General features: G+C 30.9%; 2 protein-coding genes across 5 annotated transcripts in view; one reads left to right on the top strand and one right to left on the bottom strand.

The window, feature by feature from the left end:
- Window positions 1–9,734, top strand: part of fidipidine (coiled-coil domain-containing protein 93) — an 81,033-nt gene extending 71,299 nt beyond the window's left edge. For both annotated transcript variants that reach the window (XM_085812196.1, XM_085812195.1), the window contains 3 exons: window positions 3,268–3,352; window positions 6,467–6,580; window positions 9,475–9,734. In XM_085812196.1, the coding sequence (XP_085668322.1) occupies window positions 3,268–3,352; window positions 6,467–6,580; window positions 9,475–9,534 (259 nt within the window). In that variant the 3' untranslated portion in view covers window positions 9,535–9,734. The remainder of the gene's footprint in view (window positions 1–3,267; window positions 3,353–6,466; window positions 6,581–9,474) is intronic.
- A 47-nt stretch (window positions 9,735–9,781) lies between these two features.
- Window positions 9,782–19,692, bottom strand: part of LOC118186043 (uncharacterized) — a 110,368-nt gene continuing 100,457 nt past the window's right edge. For all 3 annotated transcript variants that reach the window (XM_035356028.2, XM_085812193.1, XM_085812194.1), the window contains exons 15-17: window positions 15,130–16,845; window positions 13,178–13,230; window positions 9,782–11,306 (exon numbers count right to left, since the gene is read on the bottom strand). In XM_035356028.2, coding sequence (XP_035211919.2) covers window positions 10,314–11,306; window positions 13,178–13,230; window positions 15,130–16,845 — 2,762 coding nt within the window. In that variant the 3' untranslated portion in view covers window positions 9,782–10,313. The remainder of the gene's footprint in view (window positions 11,307–13,177; window positions 13,231–15,129; window positions 16,846–19,692) is intronic.

Here is a 19,692-nt window from a genome sequence, read left to right as displayed (position 1 = left end):
TAGTTTTAAAAATATTACATATATAAATGTTGTTGGCAAAATATCAAAATAAATTGTTTAAATATTAAGAAAACATAGCTTATTTTGAAAGTAATTATTTATTTAAAGTGAATTTTAAAAGATACAGTGTTCTGTTTGGGGTTGGTGGCAAAATAGAAATCTCTTACCGAGCTGCTAGTATCATCTTATCATCCTTATATAATGGTTAGCAAGTAATGGTACTTTGGTATTTTTTGTTGCTAAAGATTACTGTCAAAAGTCGTTAATCCGGACTCGTCAGGACTTCGGCGATTCCGGATTATCGATTTTTCCTGATTATAGATCATCAGTTTAAATCTGGTAAGATGGCATGAAGAAATTATAAAATTAAAAATATGAAACCGTAATTTACGAAATAAAGAACAATTATGATCTAAAGTGTATCAAAATTTACAAAAAAAAAAAAAGGCTTAATATTTATTTGTTTACTTTATTAAACATTTCTTTCAATGTAAGTTGTTTAAGTTACTTCGTTTTTTATGTGATAATACATTCTCTTTAATTCCCTAAACATACATAATTTCTTGTTCAGTTACAAAGTTCCGCTGTTCAAGTCCTATAATTGCTGTGTCGAGAATACCGACTAATTTGTCAATCGAAATTTTTTCTTTTTCAATAACCTCTGTCACTTTCTTCGCTATCGGAAGCTAATTATAATGACGAGGCATTTGATTTAAATCATATCAAAGACAGAGTATATCGAAATGAAATACTACATTTAGTAAGCAATTATAAGCCAAATAAAATAAAAACATCTGCTCTGAAGATAAGGATAGTGCTGACAGACCAACTTCCAATTCATTGCGCGACCCCCCCCCCCCACTGCGTTAAAGATAAACAAAGTTTAGATAAACAAACGTTAAAGTTTAGATAAACAAAGGATATGCCTTTATCCATTTTTTGAAGCAATTCCACTTTTTGTTTAATGGACTCCGAAACATACTTTCGCTTTGTAGATCCTTGTACATATATATTAGTAAATATATATCAGAAATTCTATTTGGCATAATCGAAAGTTCAAGCTTACTTTTATAAAATTGCTCTAACAGTCTGCAAAAAATAATAAGCCGGATCCAAATCAAAGATTAAGGAACAACGCAATCTGCAACATTAACTGAAATAGATAATTAGAGCTTAGCTTATACAGTCCGTTACACATTAAACGCGCATTCGGATTATAGATCATTAAACGGATTATAGATCATTCCGGATTATGGGTGTCCGAATTAACGACTTTTGACTGTATTAGCAAGTTATTAAAAATATTCCATATTTATGGAAATATTAAATTTTAAAAAATTTTATGTTTTGGTAATATGCTAGGATTTTCATAATCCGTTGCTATTTATTTTAATAAAAAGTGGGTAAGAGAAACATCTATCTATTATTTATGGTACATACGTTGACTGTATGATGTAATTTCTTTCAGTGTTGATTGTTTGATCCTTTATGATTTTAAATATATTTGTAAAGGTTAAGTATCAACAGTATTTATTATATTTGTTATATATAACAAACCTAGCAGTGTAAATAAGAAGTTAAATTGTGCAGGTTTGGTATTAAAATTATGCGTATTAGTATATCAGTTCTTCAGATGTTACTATCTGACTTAGGTACTGTTCTTTAGGTACTGTTCTCTTAGGACCAGATTCAGAAATGTACATATGGATGTGTGTATTCATGTATGCATGTAAGTACAAATGTGTGTGTATATAGTTATACACAATTTGCTATTAGTCAAAAATACAAGATTTTTAGGTCCTCCCTAAAAATTTTGTATTTTTGACTAATAGCAAATCGCTATTTATTTTATTTTATTGTGTACATTTGCCTAACCAGGCCAATATATATAGTTTTTTCTTACACCATTAATGTGTTTTTTTCATTTGCATTTTCAAACGGACGCGTCAGGAAATGAAACAGAGAATTGAGACTATAGTTTTTGACTAAGTTTTTTCAGTTAATATTCAAAAAGAGTTTCGTGTACAGTTTCAGTTGTCTGTTTCGACGAAACGCGATATGGAATTAGCTGGAATCGAAAATCATTATAAATTTCTCCTGAAGAGTCAGTAATGAGATTCGAATTGGGCTAATTTACCATTTACCGCTTTTTTGTTTTTGTATTTTTACTTAAGTCTTATGTCACACTTTTATTCTATTGTTTAAAGTTTGCCTTACTTTGATCAACATATTACTTATCATTAGATCTGAATTTTATTTGTAAATATTCTAGTGATAATACTGTTTATATAGTGTTTACACTTTTCATTGCACTTTATTTAATTATGTTAAAATTTTTTCACCGGAACCACAGTATCAAAGCAACTTTTTAGCGGAAGCACTAAGAATATTCTTTTTACCTAGTTATACACATATATGCACATACAAGTACATACATACATGCATACATTCATACATTTCTGAATATGGTCCTGATAACAGAACAGTATCCTGGCTTGTAAATTAATCCTTTGCTCAGTAATAATTTTGGAAATATTTTCATTACCCAATATTTCAGCATTATTTTTGTTAAAACACTACATTAAAAATAGTTAAATAAAGGAAAGTTATTTTGAGATCCATTATCCAGTTATTTTTAAGGAGTATCATTATATATAGAGAGACAAATCTATTTTGGAATTTTTTGTAGTGTATTTCACAAAGTTTTCAAAAACTGCAAGGAATAATTATTTAATAACTAAAAAGCATATCAATGCATAATTAATGGATAATATATTTACAAAGTACTTGCAGATAACTTGGATTGCTACTGCACTTTTTTCGATTGTAACAAATCTTGTTTGAAAAAAATGTATAATTACTCCTTCACATTCAAAAACAGTTGTAGTGGAAAATTGCAGATTGTAAAATGAGTAATATTTTTATTTCATGAACCAAAGATAATTGAACAAATACTTAAATAGATTACAGTAAAATATGAGTACGTAAATCATAATAAATTCTGTTTTAAGGTATCATTATATGTTTTTTATGTAAAAATAACTGGTTTTTTTATTGACTAAAAGACTTTTTTTATAGGAATATTGAATAATTCTGCCTTTCTTTTTCTGCTGATTTATAGAATTAGAATGATTAAAATGAGTTTTAAAAAAAGTTCTGAATATTCTATGATCTTAATGGAAACATCAGTATGGAGAACTTTTTATATGTCATTATTATATCATTCACTAGATATTATGTTTCTACAGTGCATTTATTTTGCCACAGGGCTATGTCTTCATCTTCATCAAAAGGAGAATTTCTTGCTCAGTTGGAACAAATTGTTGAAAGAATTTTACAAAATAAAGCTAAGGTAATTTTGTTCTGTGCTTTAGTAGTTACTAGTTTTGAATATTTTCAATTGCTTTCTTTTAAAATAAAATTTGTAAATATGTACACTGCACAAAAAAAGAGGGCCATTTTATATCTCCCGTTCTATTGGGTCAATTGACAAAATTGAAATTGCGTTTTTCATGTCTCGAAAGCGTGACTTAGGATATATATTAGATTTATATTCAACATCATTCCAACATAGGTATTTTGACACAAAATCAAACTTTTTCTGAAATGACACGCCAATTTTTTTCCATATTTTGATGCTACGACTCTATGCCTAGATACTAAATTTTGTAAAATTTAGTGTGAAATTTACAGAGAAATTCAAAAATTTACCTTGGTACTTACTTTTTTCCAGTTTTCGCGAAGAAAAATATACTTGGCAAACTTTTTAATTTATAGCAACCTATTTTCCTTTTCTTTCTTTCATTGTAGACGAGCGGGGGGGAAAGTCATTGTTCGTACTTTCAAAAAATTTTAACAAAGTGCATATTATCATTTGGTGTTATTATTGCTCCCCCCCCAAAAAAAGGCCAAATTTCAAAACCCTCTAATACATAAATTCATTTATATCTTAGAAAATTTTGGATAACAAAATCTAATATTTTTCCAGTATATACATCTACAAAAATTTAAGAGGATCTTAAAAATTTTATATGTTATAATACAGAATTTTTTTCGAAAAATTAAAAAAAAAAATATTTAAAAATACAAATGTAAAAAATAAATCATAAAAAAAATCTGCAAATTATATCTGGAAATTTCTAATTCTGGAAGAAGGAATCAAGTAAGTTTAATAAAAAAAAATAAAAGAGAGAGATGTTAATAAATATATATATCAAATTCAATAAACAGTGAGGAGCTGAAATTTGGAGAGCTAATACTTTGAAACTTGACACTTATAATAATAATTTGAGCATAATTTGAGTCGAAGAATCGAAATATGAAAAAAATTTGGCATGTCATTTCAGAAAAAGTCCAATTTTGTATCCAAATACCTATATTAGTACGCTTAAATATAAATCTAATACATATCCTAAATAAAAGAATCCAATTTGAATTTCATCAGTCAGCTTAGTAGAAGGGAGATATACAACTGTCCGCCCTTTTTTTTCTGCAGTGTACATAAAGGCATGTGTGCCAGGTCACACATCTTTTTTTTAACTAATGAGCAGTCTTTTTTTTTTTTTTTTTTTTTTTTTGTTCAACATGGAGGGTAAAACTAGTGTGCTAAATTGTTATACCATTACAAAGTGGGTAACCTTTTTTACATTAAAAGCATCTGCATCTAATTATAAATCAGAATGAAGCAGTGTGCATGCTTGAAAAATAATTAAAAATGTTTGTGTTGAACTTTACACAGATAAAAAAATATTTTAACAGTACAAAAGTTTTCCAAATTTTAAAATATAAATTTAGAGAAATATTGCTACAAGATTTCCGTTTTCACCTATATAAGCTTGAAATTATGTAAGAAATTAAGCCCCAAGTTTTAAAATCCAAACAAAATCATATAATCTAGGGTTACACACTAACATACACATTTAAACAATACTAAAGTTGGGGTTTTTACACATGGTCCATCTGCTTCATGAGCTAAAATCTGAAAGAAGATTCAATGAAGTTTCCCTTTTGTTGCTGTTTTGTGAAGGATTGCTATATTTTTTTAGCATTGACAACTAGATATGTGGCAAAATATAAAAAATTGTTTGTTTTAGTTGAATATTTAGTTTCTAGATTTTGGCTTTAATGACACTTACACCATAAAAAATTCAATAGAGTCTATAAATTGAAAAGTATTTCTTCTAAAAATTTCATTATGGTTTCTTCTGATGTAAAATCCTTATTCACCGAATGTTCCAGTGGAAGGTGCACTTAAATGTTTAGAAATCAGACTTTAAGAATTATGTGTCTCCGCATATCGAAATTATTGAAATAATTTCACTTACTCAGTTTGGTCTGAAACAAACACATTTAAAATAAATATTAAAATCAGACTGGTCAATTATCTGTAGGAAGATGTTTTCATCTTTTGTCTCTTAATATGAATGCAAATTATTTGAAATTTTAAACTTCCTTGTGGGATACCACTACCTTGATGGTACCTTTGTTCTGTTTGATGGTAGCAAAGATGATTTAAATAAAGTTCTTTCAATATTGATTCTATTGATCTAATTCTGTTGATGATTTTGAATTCTTTTGATCCTGCTATTCAGTTCACTTTGAAACTTCAGATATCCAATTCTCGACATCTTGGTCATACACAACATATCTAACTTCAGTACTTCTGTTTACTGTCAACATTCATCTGCGAATGACATGATTTGAAGTGTGCCTCCCACCACACTTCAAAATCATTTCTTTTGACTTAACAGAAGTTAGTTTAATTTTATCCCTTCTTGTTCTGAGCACTTCAATTTTGCCCTTCTAAATTAGGTCTTGATCAAGAATTGAATAACTTAAAAGCAGGTGTGTTTGGCAGAGATTTTTTCACTTAACATTATTGACAAGGCATTTTCATCTCAATATATCAAAAAGCACTCTTTCATTTTAGGAGATTGCCAGATTTTTGTTGTCATTGCTTTCTTTCGATTGATTAACTATAAAATTGCACGTATTGTGCAGAAATTAACTTTTGGGCCATTTTCTCATCTGTCAACAAAATTCACAGTTCTATACTTAAAGACTCCATTCTGGATATGACAGCTGACAAAAAAAGCTGACAGCCTATTGGTTGGAAACGAACGACTTGCAGGTTCCCCCCCCACACACACACACGTCAAATCACGCATCTTTCTTTCAATAGTAAACCAGGCAGAAAAATTGTCTGAAACAGTTGTTTGTGTGAAAGAAATGCATATGTGATATGGGCCTTACGGTTTTCCTTGTATATAACACAAATATGGGCATGTTTTCTAAAAAAGTCTTCTATGATATGCAGGCACTCCTTCCCCTTAAGCCAGTAGCTCTGATCTGCTTTGACATGATCAATTAAATAAACAAGAATTAATATTATAAAGAATTGAGTATGACAAAACTTGATGTACTACATATAAAAGAATTATAAAGCATTTATTTTATTTTATTATAGATTGAAAAAAAGAAACTCGAAGAGAAACGACATAGAGATATGCTGAATGATCAGTTATTAGACCTTATAGAAAAGCAAAGGCTATATTTCAAAACTGTTAAAGATTTCAAAGAGGTAAGATTTCTTTCTACGTTAATATGACCTAGATTTGTAATATTTAAAAAAAAAATGTTAGATTGAAAAGATTATTTATGTTTGATAGTAGTTTTGTCATGTGTACTTCTGTAGTGGTACCAGAAGTACCAGCATATTCCAGCCTTTAATACTGGAATATGCTGATATTTATAATATTTAAGAGAAATGGTTTAAAATAATAATTTTTTAGTTAAAGGAGATTATATATTTGGAAACTGGCATAGCCTTACAATGAAAGAATTACTGAAAATATTTTATGGACTGGCCAAATATCTAATACTACTCTTAATTCATGTAACTTCTCAGATGTCATCAGTGAAATATGGATAGCTTTCTCAATATTTAGTAAAATTTTGAAATTATTAATTGTTAAATAATGAATAAACTGCCATTACACTCTTTAAGAAAAAGGAATTATCCTTAGTTGAAAGTATTCAGATAATCATGATTGTATTTTCAAGCAGAGTTGATCTCGACTATTGCTAATATTCCCAAAAGATGGCACTACAAGTCTGTCTGTTCGATTCTTTTGCTCCCTTCCTGGACGTGTGGAATAAAAAAATCGATGATGTAATTCAGTCTATGCAGAATGTTAGAAATATTCGATAGGACTATATAAGTTTACATTTTTCTTTTACCGTATTTGACGGCATATAAGACATACCCTTATTTAGAAGGCCACACACATATAGATGTAGAGAAAGTTATGTGTGTCTAGACCTTTATCCGGGCTAAAAATAGCATTCAGTATTGAAAGTTAACCGTGTCCTTCACGTATAAGACACAGGTAACTTTTTTTGACCAAATTTAGGGAAAAAAAGTGCATCGTATATGCCGTCAAATACGGTAATTGAATTTAGGCATAGCTTATGTATTTGTAAAGTAATATTATATGTAAATAATATTTAGGTTTTAATTAAAAAAGAAGCTAAAAATCCTCCCTTCATATGCACCTAATTCATTTTGATTTTCATTGTTTCCTTTTGATCGATATTGCATTATGGTGCATTGCTTTAGGAACCTAGAATCTAATTTATATTTGAAAATAGTGTTTTTGACTTTTAGTGTTTTTGTGCAAAAAGTAAAAGTCGAAATACGAACCTAGTTTGGCTTTTGTATACTAGCAATTAATAAGAAAACTCAAAGCTTCATGGGAAAAGAGTAGTAAAGTGAATTTCATAATAAATGCCTCATTATTAAAAAGGACAGCTGAAAGAGATTTTTTAAGCAAAGATCATTAACCCTTTGGGTACACATTTATTTGAAAAAAAAAATTGTTTCACTTGAAGCATATTTAACCCTTTGGCTACATTTGACATATCAGTGCGTCATGCTTTTTTTTTTTTGGCATAGATGCCCATGATGCTCCGATAAGCCATTGAAACTGAGATGAGATTTAGCTAGTTCATTCAAGTTTTATTACAATAATAAATCTCTTAATTGAACTTAAGAGGTTAGAAAGTTATTTTCAGCACTGCTGTAAATGATACAGGGATCCTGACCAAAATAGATGTTTGTTTATAGCAAGATCACAAGCAGACTGAAGTGTTATTACTGGTGTCTTATGCTTATAATTGAAAGAAAAGGCTCAGAAAATATGCAGCCATCTTATTATGGTGAACTCTAAGTCATTTTATTTTAAAAGTGGAAATCAGCTTAGAATTGCATAATAGATAATTTATGGTCAGAATTACTGAAGTTGCTACTTTAGGTAAGTATGAATTTTCAGTGCCAAAATGGCAACCAACAACATCCTATAAACCTCAAACTTTCTAAAATTATTTACATTGGTGAAAAAGTAGCTTTCCATGCATAGCCCTCCTTCAAAAAAAAAGGGGGGGGTTCTTTTCTACTGTACATTAACAGGTAATATTTACAGATGACTTCTGTAGTTAACTCAAAATAACAGTTAAAGCATTTTTTTAAAGAGAAAGACGAATATTCTATGTAGTGATTAACATAAAAGTTTTCAGGTTCAGTTCAATCTAGAGAATGCATTTGATAATTTTTTTAATTGATGCCGTGCATTAAACAAGTTTTTTTTAGATAGGTTAATATGTTTCTGTTAATCAAGAATTGACTTTAAGTAAACTAAAACTCAGTGGCTGTTTAAGTAAGCCAAGGGCCAAGGCCTGGAATGCCCCCATATCCCCATTTCTTGATGGTGGGCCCCCGAGGTGCATGAGCATATGCCCTGGTCAGTTTGTTGGTGGACCCCTGGTGTTTAGTTCCTAAGCGAACTTGATACTCATTTTATAGACACACTCAAGGGATGAAAGGCTGAGTGAACCTTGCCCAGCCCAGGGATCGAACCCTGGATCTGTGGTGCTACTGCACAACATGCTAGCATGTCTTCATTGCTTTATCTCATTTAGAAATCAATAGTTATTTGTTATTTATACACCTTTTTGCTAAATGGTGCAAAAATACAAGATCTGAGGTACTTTAACCTACCTAAAAGGTCTGAGATACTTTAGATTTAAAAAGTTATAAAAAATTCTAATTTTATTTATAAACAAACTTCTAAAAAGCATCCAAAGACTGCAAAACTTATGGCAAAAATAAGTATAAATATCTCAGTTCTGATATACTGAATGAGATAATTAGATAAGCAGTGATGTTCATGCATTGAGGTAAAATGTAAAAATAGAAACTGTCTTAATAATTCAAAATCTCTATTATGATTATATCACATCTAATAATTAATTATCAAAATAACATTTTGCTTTTCTGAACTTATTTAAATACTTTTGCTGTCATCAATTTTGTTGTTCTGTGCAAATCTAATTGTTCAGAACAATTTAAACTTATTTTAAAGAGAATCAATTCTGTAAAAGTAGATTCCTATGCATATCTCTTTCCTTCCCTTTTAGGAATGTTGGAAGAATGAAAGTCTAGTCGCCAAGTTAAAGGAGAAAAACAAAAGAAATTAGTTAAAATCTAATTTTCTAATTCCAGAGTTACTCATGCCTGAACCTGTTAACAATAAATTAAAAGGACTGAAATTTCTATTAGTTTTCATTTCTTAAGTTGCCAATTGTACAAATATGCTTGATTTCATAATGTTGTATATAAGGTAGACATATATTTATTACTTGTTTTTTACAAATCAATAAAGATTATATTTTTCAAATTGTGTTTTTCCATGTATGAATTTTGACAAAATAATATAAAGGTGTATATGTTTCAAAATTTATTACATGTATGCTTAGGAGCATTTAACAGCATTAAGGCACTAATTAAAAACATGCTCAAGCTGGACAAACATTACAGTTAAAAATACTGTACATCTCAGTCTTTCTTTGGCACAGGTAATAGGAAAATATTCTGAATAACAACATTTGCAGTGCAAAATAGAGATGAACTTAACTGTACAGTAATGGAATGTTAGTATGGAGTTATATACTAATGGAAGTACACTTTTGAACACTGAGATCAAATTAAAACAAGTCATCACAAGATGAAATTAAAGGACATAAATTAATTTTCATTATCACTATGCATGAGCTGCAGATTCTTCTGGATGCTATCAACATTCTAGAAAACTTCATGGACATTCACGAAAACATATATAGCACAATTTACTTAATTTGTGACAACCTATATCTCCAAAAATAACTTGTGCGTTGAATTCTTATCACAGTACACATTTTTAGGATTTGTTTTTTAAATTCTTAGTTTCTTTGCAGAGAATCTTCAGAAACTGCATATTTTATGGCTTAAAACGTGATAAGTAAAATTCACAGTCCGTGCAGTATGTGTTTGGTGGGATAACATTCTTAGTGTGGCACAAATTACAAGGAGATGTCAGATTAATGTTCCCGATGTTGGAAGTTATCCCAGAATCATCAGTCTTACTTTTTGTGGCTGCATTTCCGTAAGTCGTACTTAGTATTGGAATTTCTCCCTTCCCGGCTTCCACGTGTTGCTGATAGATTCTTTCAAATAGCGGATTCGATGAAAAATCAATTTCATCGTACTCTGCACATGCTACTAAAACAACTTCATCAGAGAAGGTTACTGTTTTTTTGGGTCCTTGCTTCTTCTTTGGAGATTCTGGCAATTTATTCAGTACTTGGCTACTGTGTTCTGTTTGTTGCCGGTTCACATCATTTGGTGAAGTTCGAATGAGTTCTAGCCTTTGCATTGCAGTTGCATAATCTGGTGGTTGCATAGGTCTGCATGGTATGATAGTTGCACAGTTGGAAGTTTCAAAATCTGAATTTTGACACTTGCTTTGTTTCAAAACTGATTTAATAGTTTTTGCCTCATTAACTGGCAATGCAGCACTGCCCGAATTAAGTGCACTTTTTTGAACTTCTGAGTTCTTACTTTCATTCTCTTGCTCATGATCAATTTTAAATTTCAGAGCAGATTTTAATGAAAGAGGACTACTAGCACCATCTTTTATATCACAGTAACTTGCAGAAACTGTGTTTCTTTCAACTTCTACAACTTTGATTTTCTGTTCTATTTCTGCATATTGTGGAGGAACACTTTGTTTCTGGGAGTTAGGTTGAATACCAGATTGTTCTGTACTATTTCCTTCTAGAAATGTACTCTGAATCCTTTCCTTGGGTTTTATTAAAACCTTTTCAAATCTTGAAGCAAGATCTTTGACACTGCCTGAAGTTTTGCTGGCGGTACTGGATTCTGTATTTGGAGAGCTTGCAACATCTGTAGCAGAAGCATTTTCTGAGTGAAGCTGGAAGAAAGAAAAGGTTAGTTATATGCTATAATAAATAATTATTAAGAATGTTTTAAAAAATTAAATTCATCTGCATGCTTTGTTAAAACTGGCTATACTGAACAGCTGTAAGTACAAAAATTAGTTATAAAATGAAACTGCAGAGGAAAACTCACCATTTATAAAACATCACTCAGATGCAGTAAAGGAAAGAACAATAATATAAAATCTTTATTATTATTTATTTAATAATAGTCTTTAATTTTTACATCTCTAGATAGCATGCATTTTCATAAATATTTTGAATTATAGCATATTCAATCATTCTGACAATGGTTTTTGCTTTTAATTGAAATAGTAATTCAAAAAAATATGCTTTTGATTTTGAAATATGCTTACTGAATTTCAAACTGAATTCAATTTTAAATTCCATAAAAAAAGTCTAATTTTATGCTTTTACTTGATTTGACATTGAATTTTTGTGTCGAGGAGAAAATTTCCAGATGAACCGTCATAATTAAAAAACCTTACAGTAAGTTAATCAGCTAATTTTGAATACAGAAACTGCAATCGAGTTTCTTCTTGGTAACGTTACATCGGATTTAATTGAATTTCTTCTCTTTATTTTTTCAGGTATTTATATAATTTTAAGGTTTTAATTTCACATTTCTTTAATTCTTATTTTGTATATTTATAAGCTATTTTAAAATTTACTGGTATTGAATTTCACTTTATTTGGATCTTTATGTAAAATGGGTTTTAAATTTCTTACTTCTTCTCTATACTTATCAATTTTCAACAGCATACTGCATGTAAATACTTTGAATGTGAAAAACAAGAAAATGAGTCCAGTTTTGAAATTCAATAAATGAGTGCAATAAAAATTTATTTAATTATTACTAACGTTGTATTCCAAATTGAATATGTTTTGAATTAAATTTTTTTTTAAAATTTATAAATATTGCCACTGGTTATTGCAGCTTACATCACATATTTTGGTTTTGGTTTAGAACATTTTCCTTTGTTTAATGTATTATCTCTGCATATAGTAAAAGAAAAGAGTCTTTTCTTCTGTGTGTCTTTCGTTCGTGCTGCATGTTAGCTAATAGACCCAGGACTATGAAATTTGGTACGTAGATAGGTGCATCTAGACAAGAGCCAGTGCACCTCGAAGCAATGTTTTCAAAATAAGAATCAGATTTTTTTAAAATCTTTTTTTGATGAAATTGCATCATTTTGAATAGTTTCATTCTTTAAGAAATATGGTTTTGGCAACAGTTTTTCATACTGGACTGCTGACCGTTTTCTCTTGAAAATATGAGATTTGTTGTTTTTATTTCATTATAATTTTTTATATTATGTTTTAATTATATATAATTTTAATTATATAAAAAGTTTTGCTTGTTTTTTTAGGAAACAAAGTTATTAACTTCCTTTATACCATTTGAATTCTTAAGATTTTGCAACGGGGAAAGTTGGTTAATTTATTTATTAGGATAATTAATATTTGTATTAAGGGATACTGCTAATTGTATTGTAATTTTATTAATATGTGGTACAGTTTAAATTTTTTATACATATAATATACATAAAATTCTGTGCAGGCTGTTAATTTAATCTTTGGTGTCCCCTTTAGGCATTTTTACGGTACATTTAAAGGCCAGACGAAGGCTGGCTGTGTAGTAACTAGTTTATTATATGATATATAACACAATAATACATACTTAGTAATGTGGCAATAACTAACAGTGCTTGCAAATTCTGTACTAAAATTATCTATAAATTCGGTGCCCTTTTCAAGTAAATTTTTGTGTATTCATAAGTAATCTGATTTACTTTAATCTCCAGAATATTAAAGTATAAATATATATTAATTAAAGAATTTTTACCTTCCAATTCTTTGCAATAGGTTTGACTGCATTTTCTGTTATAATCTCATTACCTGAAATAATAATAAAAAAAAAGTTTTCAGTACATTTCCAAAAATATGAAAGGCATGAAAAAGAGTAGCATTTCCCAAACTATGTTTCACTGAATATCAGCATTATCGCAAATAGTCACTATTGTATTTTCTTGCATACCCGTCCGTGCCTCAGCTTTTTACTTCCCGATTCTGAAAATTAAAAAAATATTTGCATAATTTTTCCCCCTCTCAAGGCATTCTAAGAACAAGCAACCTTAAATTTTATAGCGAGTTTGTCCACGTAATGATTATTTTAATCATACTAAAAAGATAAACCCTTGCAAACTACTTGCAAAAATTATGCAAGACTAACTGTTACTCTTTATCCCAGCCTAATACAAGAATCAACCGGTCATAAATGGCAAACACGAACTGACATTTGGTCTACGACCTTCTTTGATTCGGCAGCACGTTCATCTTTTCGTTTTGTTTACAGATAGTTTGAGGTCTAAGGAGTAGTAGAAATGAAGATATCATAATTGTGCATTCCTACTGGAATGTACTTTTTTTTTAAAAAGAAAGAATACTTTGATGGTTGCCAAATATTTATTGATGGCTACTTTTCATTTGTTATGTTCTTACTGTAAGCACGTCTTGTGGAAATTAAATTATTTACATAATTTTTCCTCTCTATTTTCAGACACTAAAATTACTAAAACAGGGGGAATAAGTGATAAAATACAGGCAATGTTTCATGGCATATTAAGCCAAGTCAAACAACAAAAATCAGTGTTATATTTTCAAATTTTAACAAGACTAGTTTCGATGATTTTCCCGAACTATCATCCTCAGCTGCAAAAGCGCAAATGAACGCGATAGGATAAGATAACACAGACACCTGGACAGGAGATAAGCTACTGGCGCCATCTGTTGATGAAACCAGAACTAAAACATAATTTCTTTAAAGGCTGAAGGCAAAGATGGATTCGAATTAGGGTCGTTAACTAGAACAGAAAGATTTTTTTTGAATGTGAAATGCCTCTAGAAAATCCAGTTCACCAATGATGATAAGACAAAGATATTTTTTGAATAATTTTGGCAGCAGAAAAATTGAAAGTGTGCTTTCCTTATCTGATTTCATGCATTTTAGTTGCAAATATTTTTTCTATTCATTTCAGTGTGAAATTTAGTTTGATTTTCTGCATTGTTTATCATGCTTTCATCCATTGATCGTTTAACTAAATTACGCCTGAAACGGCAAAATTCCTGAATCATCTTGACTTTTTACTTAAGTGTAAATGTAAAAAATTGATCCCCAATTTCATTCAAATCAAATCTAATCTAATCTAATCAAAAACCTTCCAGTCACATTTCGAGAATTCTGTTAAACAGCAAGCTAGCCTTACTTCGGTCCATCATAAGGGATACACGTCAACAGTTATCCAAAATTGAACATGAGCTCTATAAGCTTCATCTGGAACTCGCTAATTCATATCCAAAGGTCCGGATTATAGATTATTCCGGATAATGGATGTCTGGGTTACAGACTTTGGACTGTATAGAAACAAACTTGATGCTGCATCTGATATCAGAATTCGGGTCTTTAACATCATGCCTCACACTGAAAGAATTTGTAATTCGAAGACCTGAACACATCAAAATCATTGAAAACTAAAAATATTCTTTTAATTAGATTTATGTACCATTTTTCATAAAATTAAAAACCCTGTACGTTATAGGTATTATATAAAAATTGGAATAAATATTTTATCTAATATATCTGTGTTATGATTTATAATCATTAAAATTTCAAATTAACTCTAGTGTTCCTTAAACATTTTATACCTTAGAAAGTGTTCCACAAGGGAAAAAAGTTTGGGAAATACTGAAATAGAAATTATATGAAAGTAAATAAACATCCAAAATGCAGGAACTGACCTTTGACTATAGTCTTCATTGGCTGCCTGTCCAAAATGCTGACTTGTTTTGACAATGCCGTATTATCTTGCTTCTGAAGAATTTGCTGCTGTTTAGATTGGAGTTCTTTTAACCAAGATGTGCCTTCTGCGTGCAATGCTAATTTTGGAAGCATTGATAATTCTTTAATTTCGTTTGGCTCTGCACATGTACTAGAAGAAGACTGAACTTTTTCCGTAACATCTTGTTTTTGTTGCGATCTATTTAAAACTTGCTTTCTTTTTGCTTGCAGTTCTGCGAGAAATGGATTCGATGGCTGGGGCAGTTCATCTTTCTCATTTAGCTGATGATCTGCAGCCGGACTCAAAGGATTACTGATAGGTTCTATATCTTCCTTGGGATGTGGATATTTTATAGGAGACAATGGAATTTGTGGACTTAGAACTGGTATTGCAGATGCTTTGTGAGATAATGCAGGTTTTATTGGACATTTTACATCACTCATTTTGGGTGATGATATTGGTGGTAGATTTCCCGAATCATTTTTTGGAAGGGTTGAGATGAAAGGTATTTTAGATGGCTTTATATTTGTATTAGAATTGGAGTCTAGTTTGATATTTCCGTCTTGTACTTTTTTAGGTAACGATGGCAGTGTATGGACTAACTTTGTTTTAGGATTTGATAAGATGGCAGGCTGTACATTTGGTGGATTAACTTTCATTAACAATGGCCGCTGCGTTAAATCTTTTTTCACAAAAGCATGATGTGGCTGGTGGAAACCACGAGTGATATTGCCTATACTGGCATCGCCTTGATTTTCGATTTTCTTCGATTTTCCATTTGGCAGCATCATGGTCGAAGGAACTTGGATTATTGCATCATCTAGAAAGCGATCCATTGGATCCGATAAATCTTGGTCTTCTCGGAGATCTGGTAAACTTCTATTCTTACGCTTCATGAAACCACCCATTAATTTTCGCTTTATTTTGTGCTGTTTCTTGTCTGGAGAAGTGACTGGTGACAGCAAGTCCTTACTATTCATCTCAGTTCCACTCGTCATAGTTTCTATCGGGGATGATGAAACAGTTTGTTCAGGAAATTGTTGTTTTGGAGATTTTCTCCTGGTTTCTGGATCGCTCTTTGCGGAGGAATCTTTTTTTCGAGTGGGCAGTTTTTGAGGTCCTTCGGGATAACTTTTTCTATGGGGTTTCTCTCCATTTGCAGTATTTTTTATTTTTGAATTGCTATCAGTACGCGTCTGCGGAACATCCACATTTTTTAACATTGTTTCATTCAGAGCATTTGAAAGATTAGTATTTTTCCTTTGCTTATCTAAGAAGTCTTTATACACCTGATCATCTTTAACTTTGAGCGAGCCAGTAGGAGTAGAGCTTTTCTTACGGCTACCTTTCTTTGGCAGTGTGCCGTATATTTCGATGCTTTTTCCGAAATTTTCGGTATCATCAGAATTTGGATTACTGTCCTTGCTTCCGGATTTTGAGTGAGTACTGTCTTTACTCCCTTGTCGACTGTGTCTCGAATGAGTGCTGTCTCTACTCGATTGCCGACTGTGGTGTCCGGTGTGTCCTTTCTGTTTCCGCCTTTCTTCCATTTCGTGATCTTTCAATCTCCGATATAAATTGGAAGACCTCATAACACACGTACTGTGCTTCATTTTTGCACTTACTAATGAACGGGAATTGTTGTATGGAGCTTCCATTGCTGCTCTTGCTCGAGCTAGAAAGAAAATTTTTATTTTATATATATTGATTTATATATATAAACTCTATTTAACTTTAGCTATACATATTATTGTATTTTGTCTTTTAATCAGGTTTTCTTCTTTTGTGTATATTTTAACAACTATGTTAATGACAGTATAAGAGTTACTATGTAACTTTTACATATTTGAGTGGTCCAAAATTTAATATGCTCCCTTCTGGAATTAAGTGAAAATTAGAAGTTAAAACAAGTTTACTTTTTACATAATTTTGAACATTTAGTTTGTATAGAGCAGTGGTGGTGAACCTTTTTGAGGTTGCATGCTCAAAATGGAATGGCTGTGTACATTCCGTTTAAGATATTAAATTAGAATTATTCATAAATTACCTCAAAATGCTTAGATCTGAAAACTGGAATCTATTTAACAATGAAAGTATTAAAACTCACTGACAGTCTGCAATAAATTTGAATTCGTTTAGCAAACATTAACTGCTTCAACTTTGGCGAATTCGTTGCCATGTAACAATATGATTGATTGGCCCAAACAATTGAAACGTCATAAATTGGGTCAAAAAATATGTATATCATTTCTATGGCGATATATTAAAATCTTATATCTAGGCTTAGACTCTATGCCAGTGGCATTATGCGATAAGTAAGTGAAACGTTCAAGAACAGACTAAAATTCTTATTTAATTTACATGTTTTATTGTGATTATTAATTAACCCTTACCGACACACTGCCTTTTAAAGGAGTTTTGATAAAAAAAAGGGGGTAGGCAGTCTAATTAGGCCTAGAGGAGTACACAAGTAAAATTTTGTGAAGATAGCACTCAACGTTTTAATTCTGTGGGTGTGCCCAAAGTGGCACACTGATTGAATAGAGCTTCAAAAAGAGTGCTGAAACGAGCACTGTTGTCAATGAACTGACCGATGAGATGCAGAAAAACAGTTGTCCTAGATTATCGGTGAGCCCCAGTCTGGGCACACCTAGGGTTTGTTTGATTTTAGGCAAGATTTCAAGGTAAAGTTTAAAACTAGTATAGAATAGAGAGATTAGCATACAGCCAAAAAAATACCCTAGAAATTTCTTTTCAAACAATTTCTTTTATACCCTAAAAAAAATCTGGAAGATTTCATTGAAAAATGTGGGTCTTAAAAAACTAAACATGGCAAAAATATATGGACTGGTTTGTTTTGAGCTATTATCTACTATAAATAAAGAAGGTTCAGAGTAACCTATAATTCCTTTTTCATTCAATTTTTCTGTGCGTACAGAAGGAGATTTTTAGGTCTGTCCAGAACGGATACACTGTGCCGCAAAGGGTTAAGGAAGTAATATTATAGTCGCATGCCTTCTGATAAGGCTCCGCGTGCCATAGGTTTGCCATCACTGGTACAGAATGATAGTTAGGACAAATGTGAGTTTAAGCAATGGTAAAAATATATTAGTAGGAAAATTTCCTAAAATATCAGTAGTATTGAATGAATAAGTACCTATTAAAACTTTAACAGTATGATTCAGTCCAAAATATATATATTTACTTAGCCATGAATAGTGGTAATTTCTTAAATCTAATATCATTAATCCATTCTCCAACAAGAGAACAGATAGTTAAATAATTCATTTTCACTTATGTAAATATATAACACCTTGCTCTGAAAACATGCATAAACATTTTTAATTTTTTAATCAAATATATTATTCATCATTAATGCTGTGGAATATCTATGAATTTGTACAAAATTTTTTTTCTAATATTCAGCACAGTATTTAAGGGCTATTAGCAACCCCTATACCGACAATGTTAAATTGGCCATTTTCGATGTACCTTTCCTCAAAATTTGCTGTATACACACGCTTGAAATTTTTTGTGTATTTAAAGTATACCTATCAGATTATACTGAAATGAGCTTTTGAAACATTTTGAATTTTAGAGTAATTTACAGAATATCTTACACAAAATATCACCTTTTATCTTCCACAAAAAATTTTTTAAAAAATTTTCTTTCCAAGTTTATCACAAAAAGTGTGTGTGTGTATTATGGCAAAGCCTCAAGGGCTATCTGCCTAAGGGAACGAATGCCTTTGTGGAGGACATTCTAAGGGAAACTGGCTCGTATACATGTTACACATGGGGGAAAACCACGAAAACGCCCATGCAGCCAGCCGGTTCGCGGGATTCGAACCTTGGACCGAACTACCAGTGTTCGGCAATTTTACCGCTCGGCCGCTGGTGGGCTTATAACAAAAAGCTCATTTCAGTAAATATTAGGAAACCTAATAAATAAGCCATGCAAATTTTAGATACCGATGAGCAGTAGTTCCTGAGAAAAAGGTACATCGAGAATAAAAAAATTACGTTTGGACAAAAACGTGTTTTTATGTAAAAATCCTCGTTGATCAAAGCAGTCGATGACAAATTAAAACTAGATTTTTTACTGTTCTAATTTTCATAGAGATTAATGAATCGTATTTTTAGAAAGATAAAAGTGTAGAGAATTTGAAAACGTGCAAATCCGAAATCAAAATTTTTTTAAGATTTTGGGGTTCCAACACCCCTTAATGCAATCGGATAAATGTTAGTCTTAATCTAAAAATGCATATCCTACAAAGAATATGCATTATTTTACTAAAACTATTTAAAGAATAATTAAAAAAAATAAATTATCTTGCTAATTTTGGATCTAAATCTTCTAATTTAGAATATTTTAATGTGTGTGTGTGATTATGGCAAAGCCTCGAGGGCTATCTGCCTAAGGGGAGGGAGGACTTTCTAAGGGAAACTGGCTCGTATACACGTTACACATGGGGAAAACCACAAAAACGCCCATGCAGCCAGCCCGTTCGCGGGATTCGAA

The sequence above is a fragment of the Stegodyphus dumicola genome, chromosome 2, assembly GCF_044657685.1.
Source record: "Stegodyphus dumicola isolate Sdum_Otavi_A_Nest chromosome 2, ASM4465768v1".
NCBI lineage: Eukaryota > Metazoa > Arthropoda > Arachnida > Araneae > Eresidae > Stegodyphus > Stegodyphus dumicola.
This window is presented reverse-complemented; position numbering and strand designations above follow the sequence as displayed.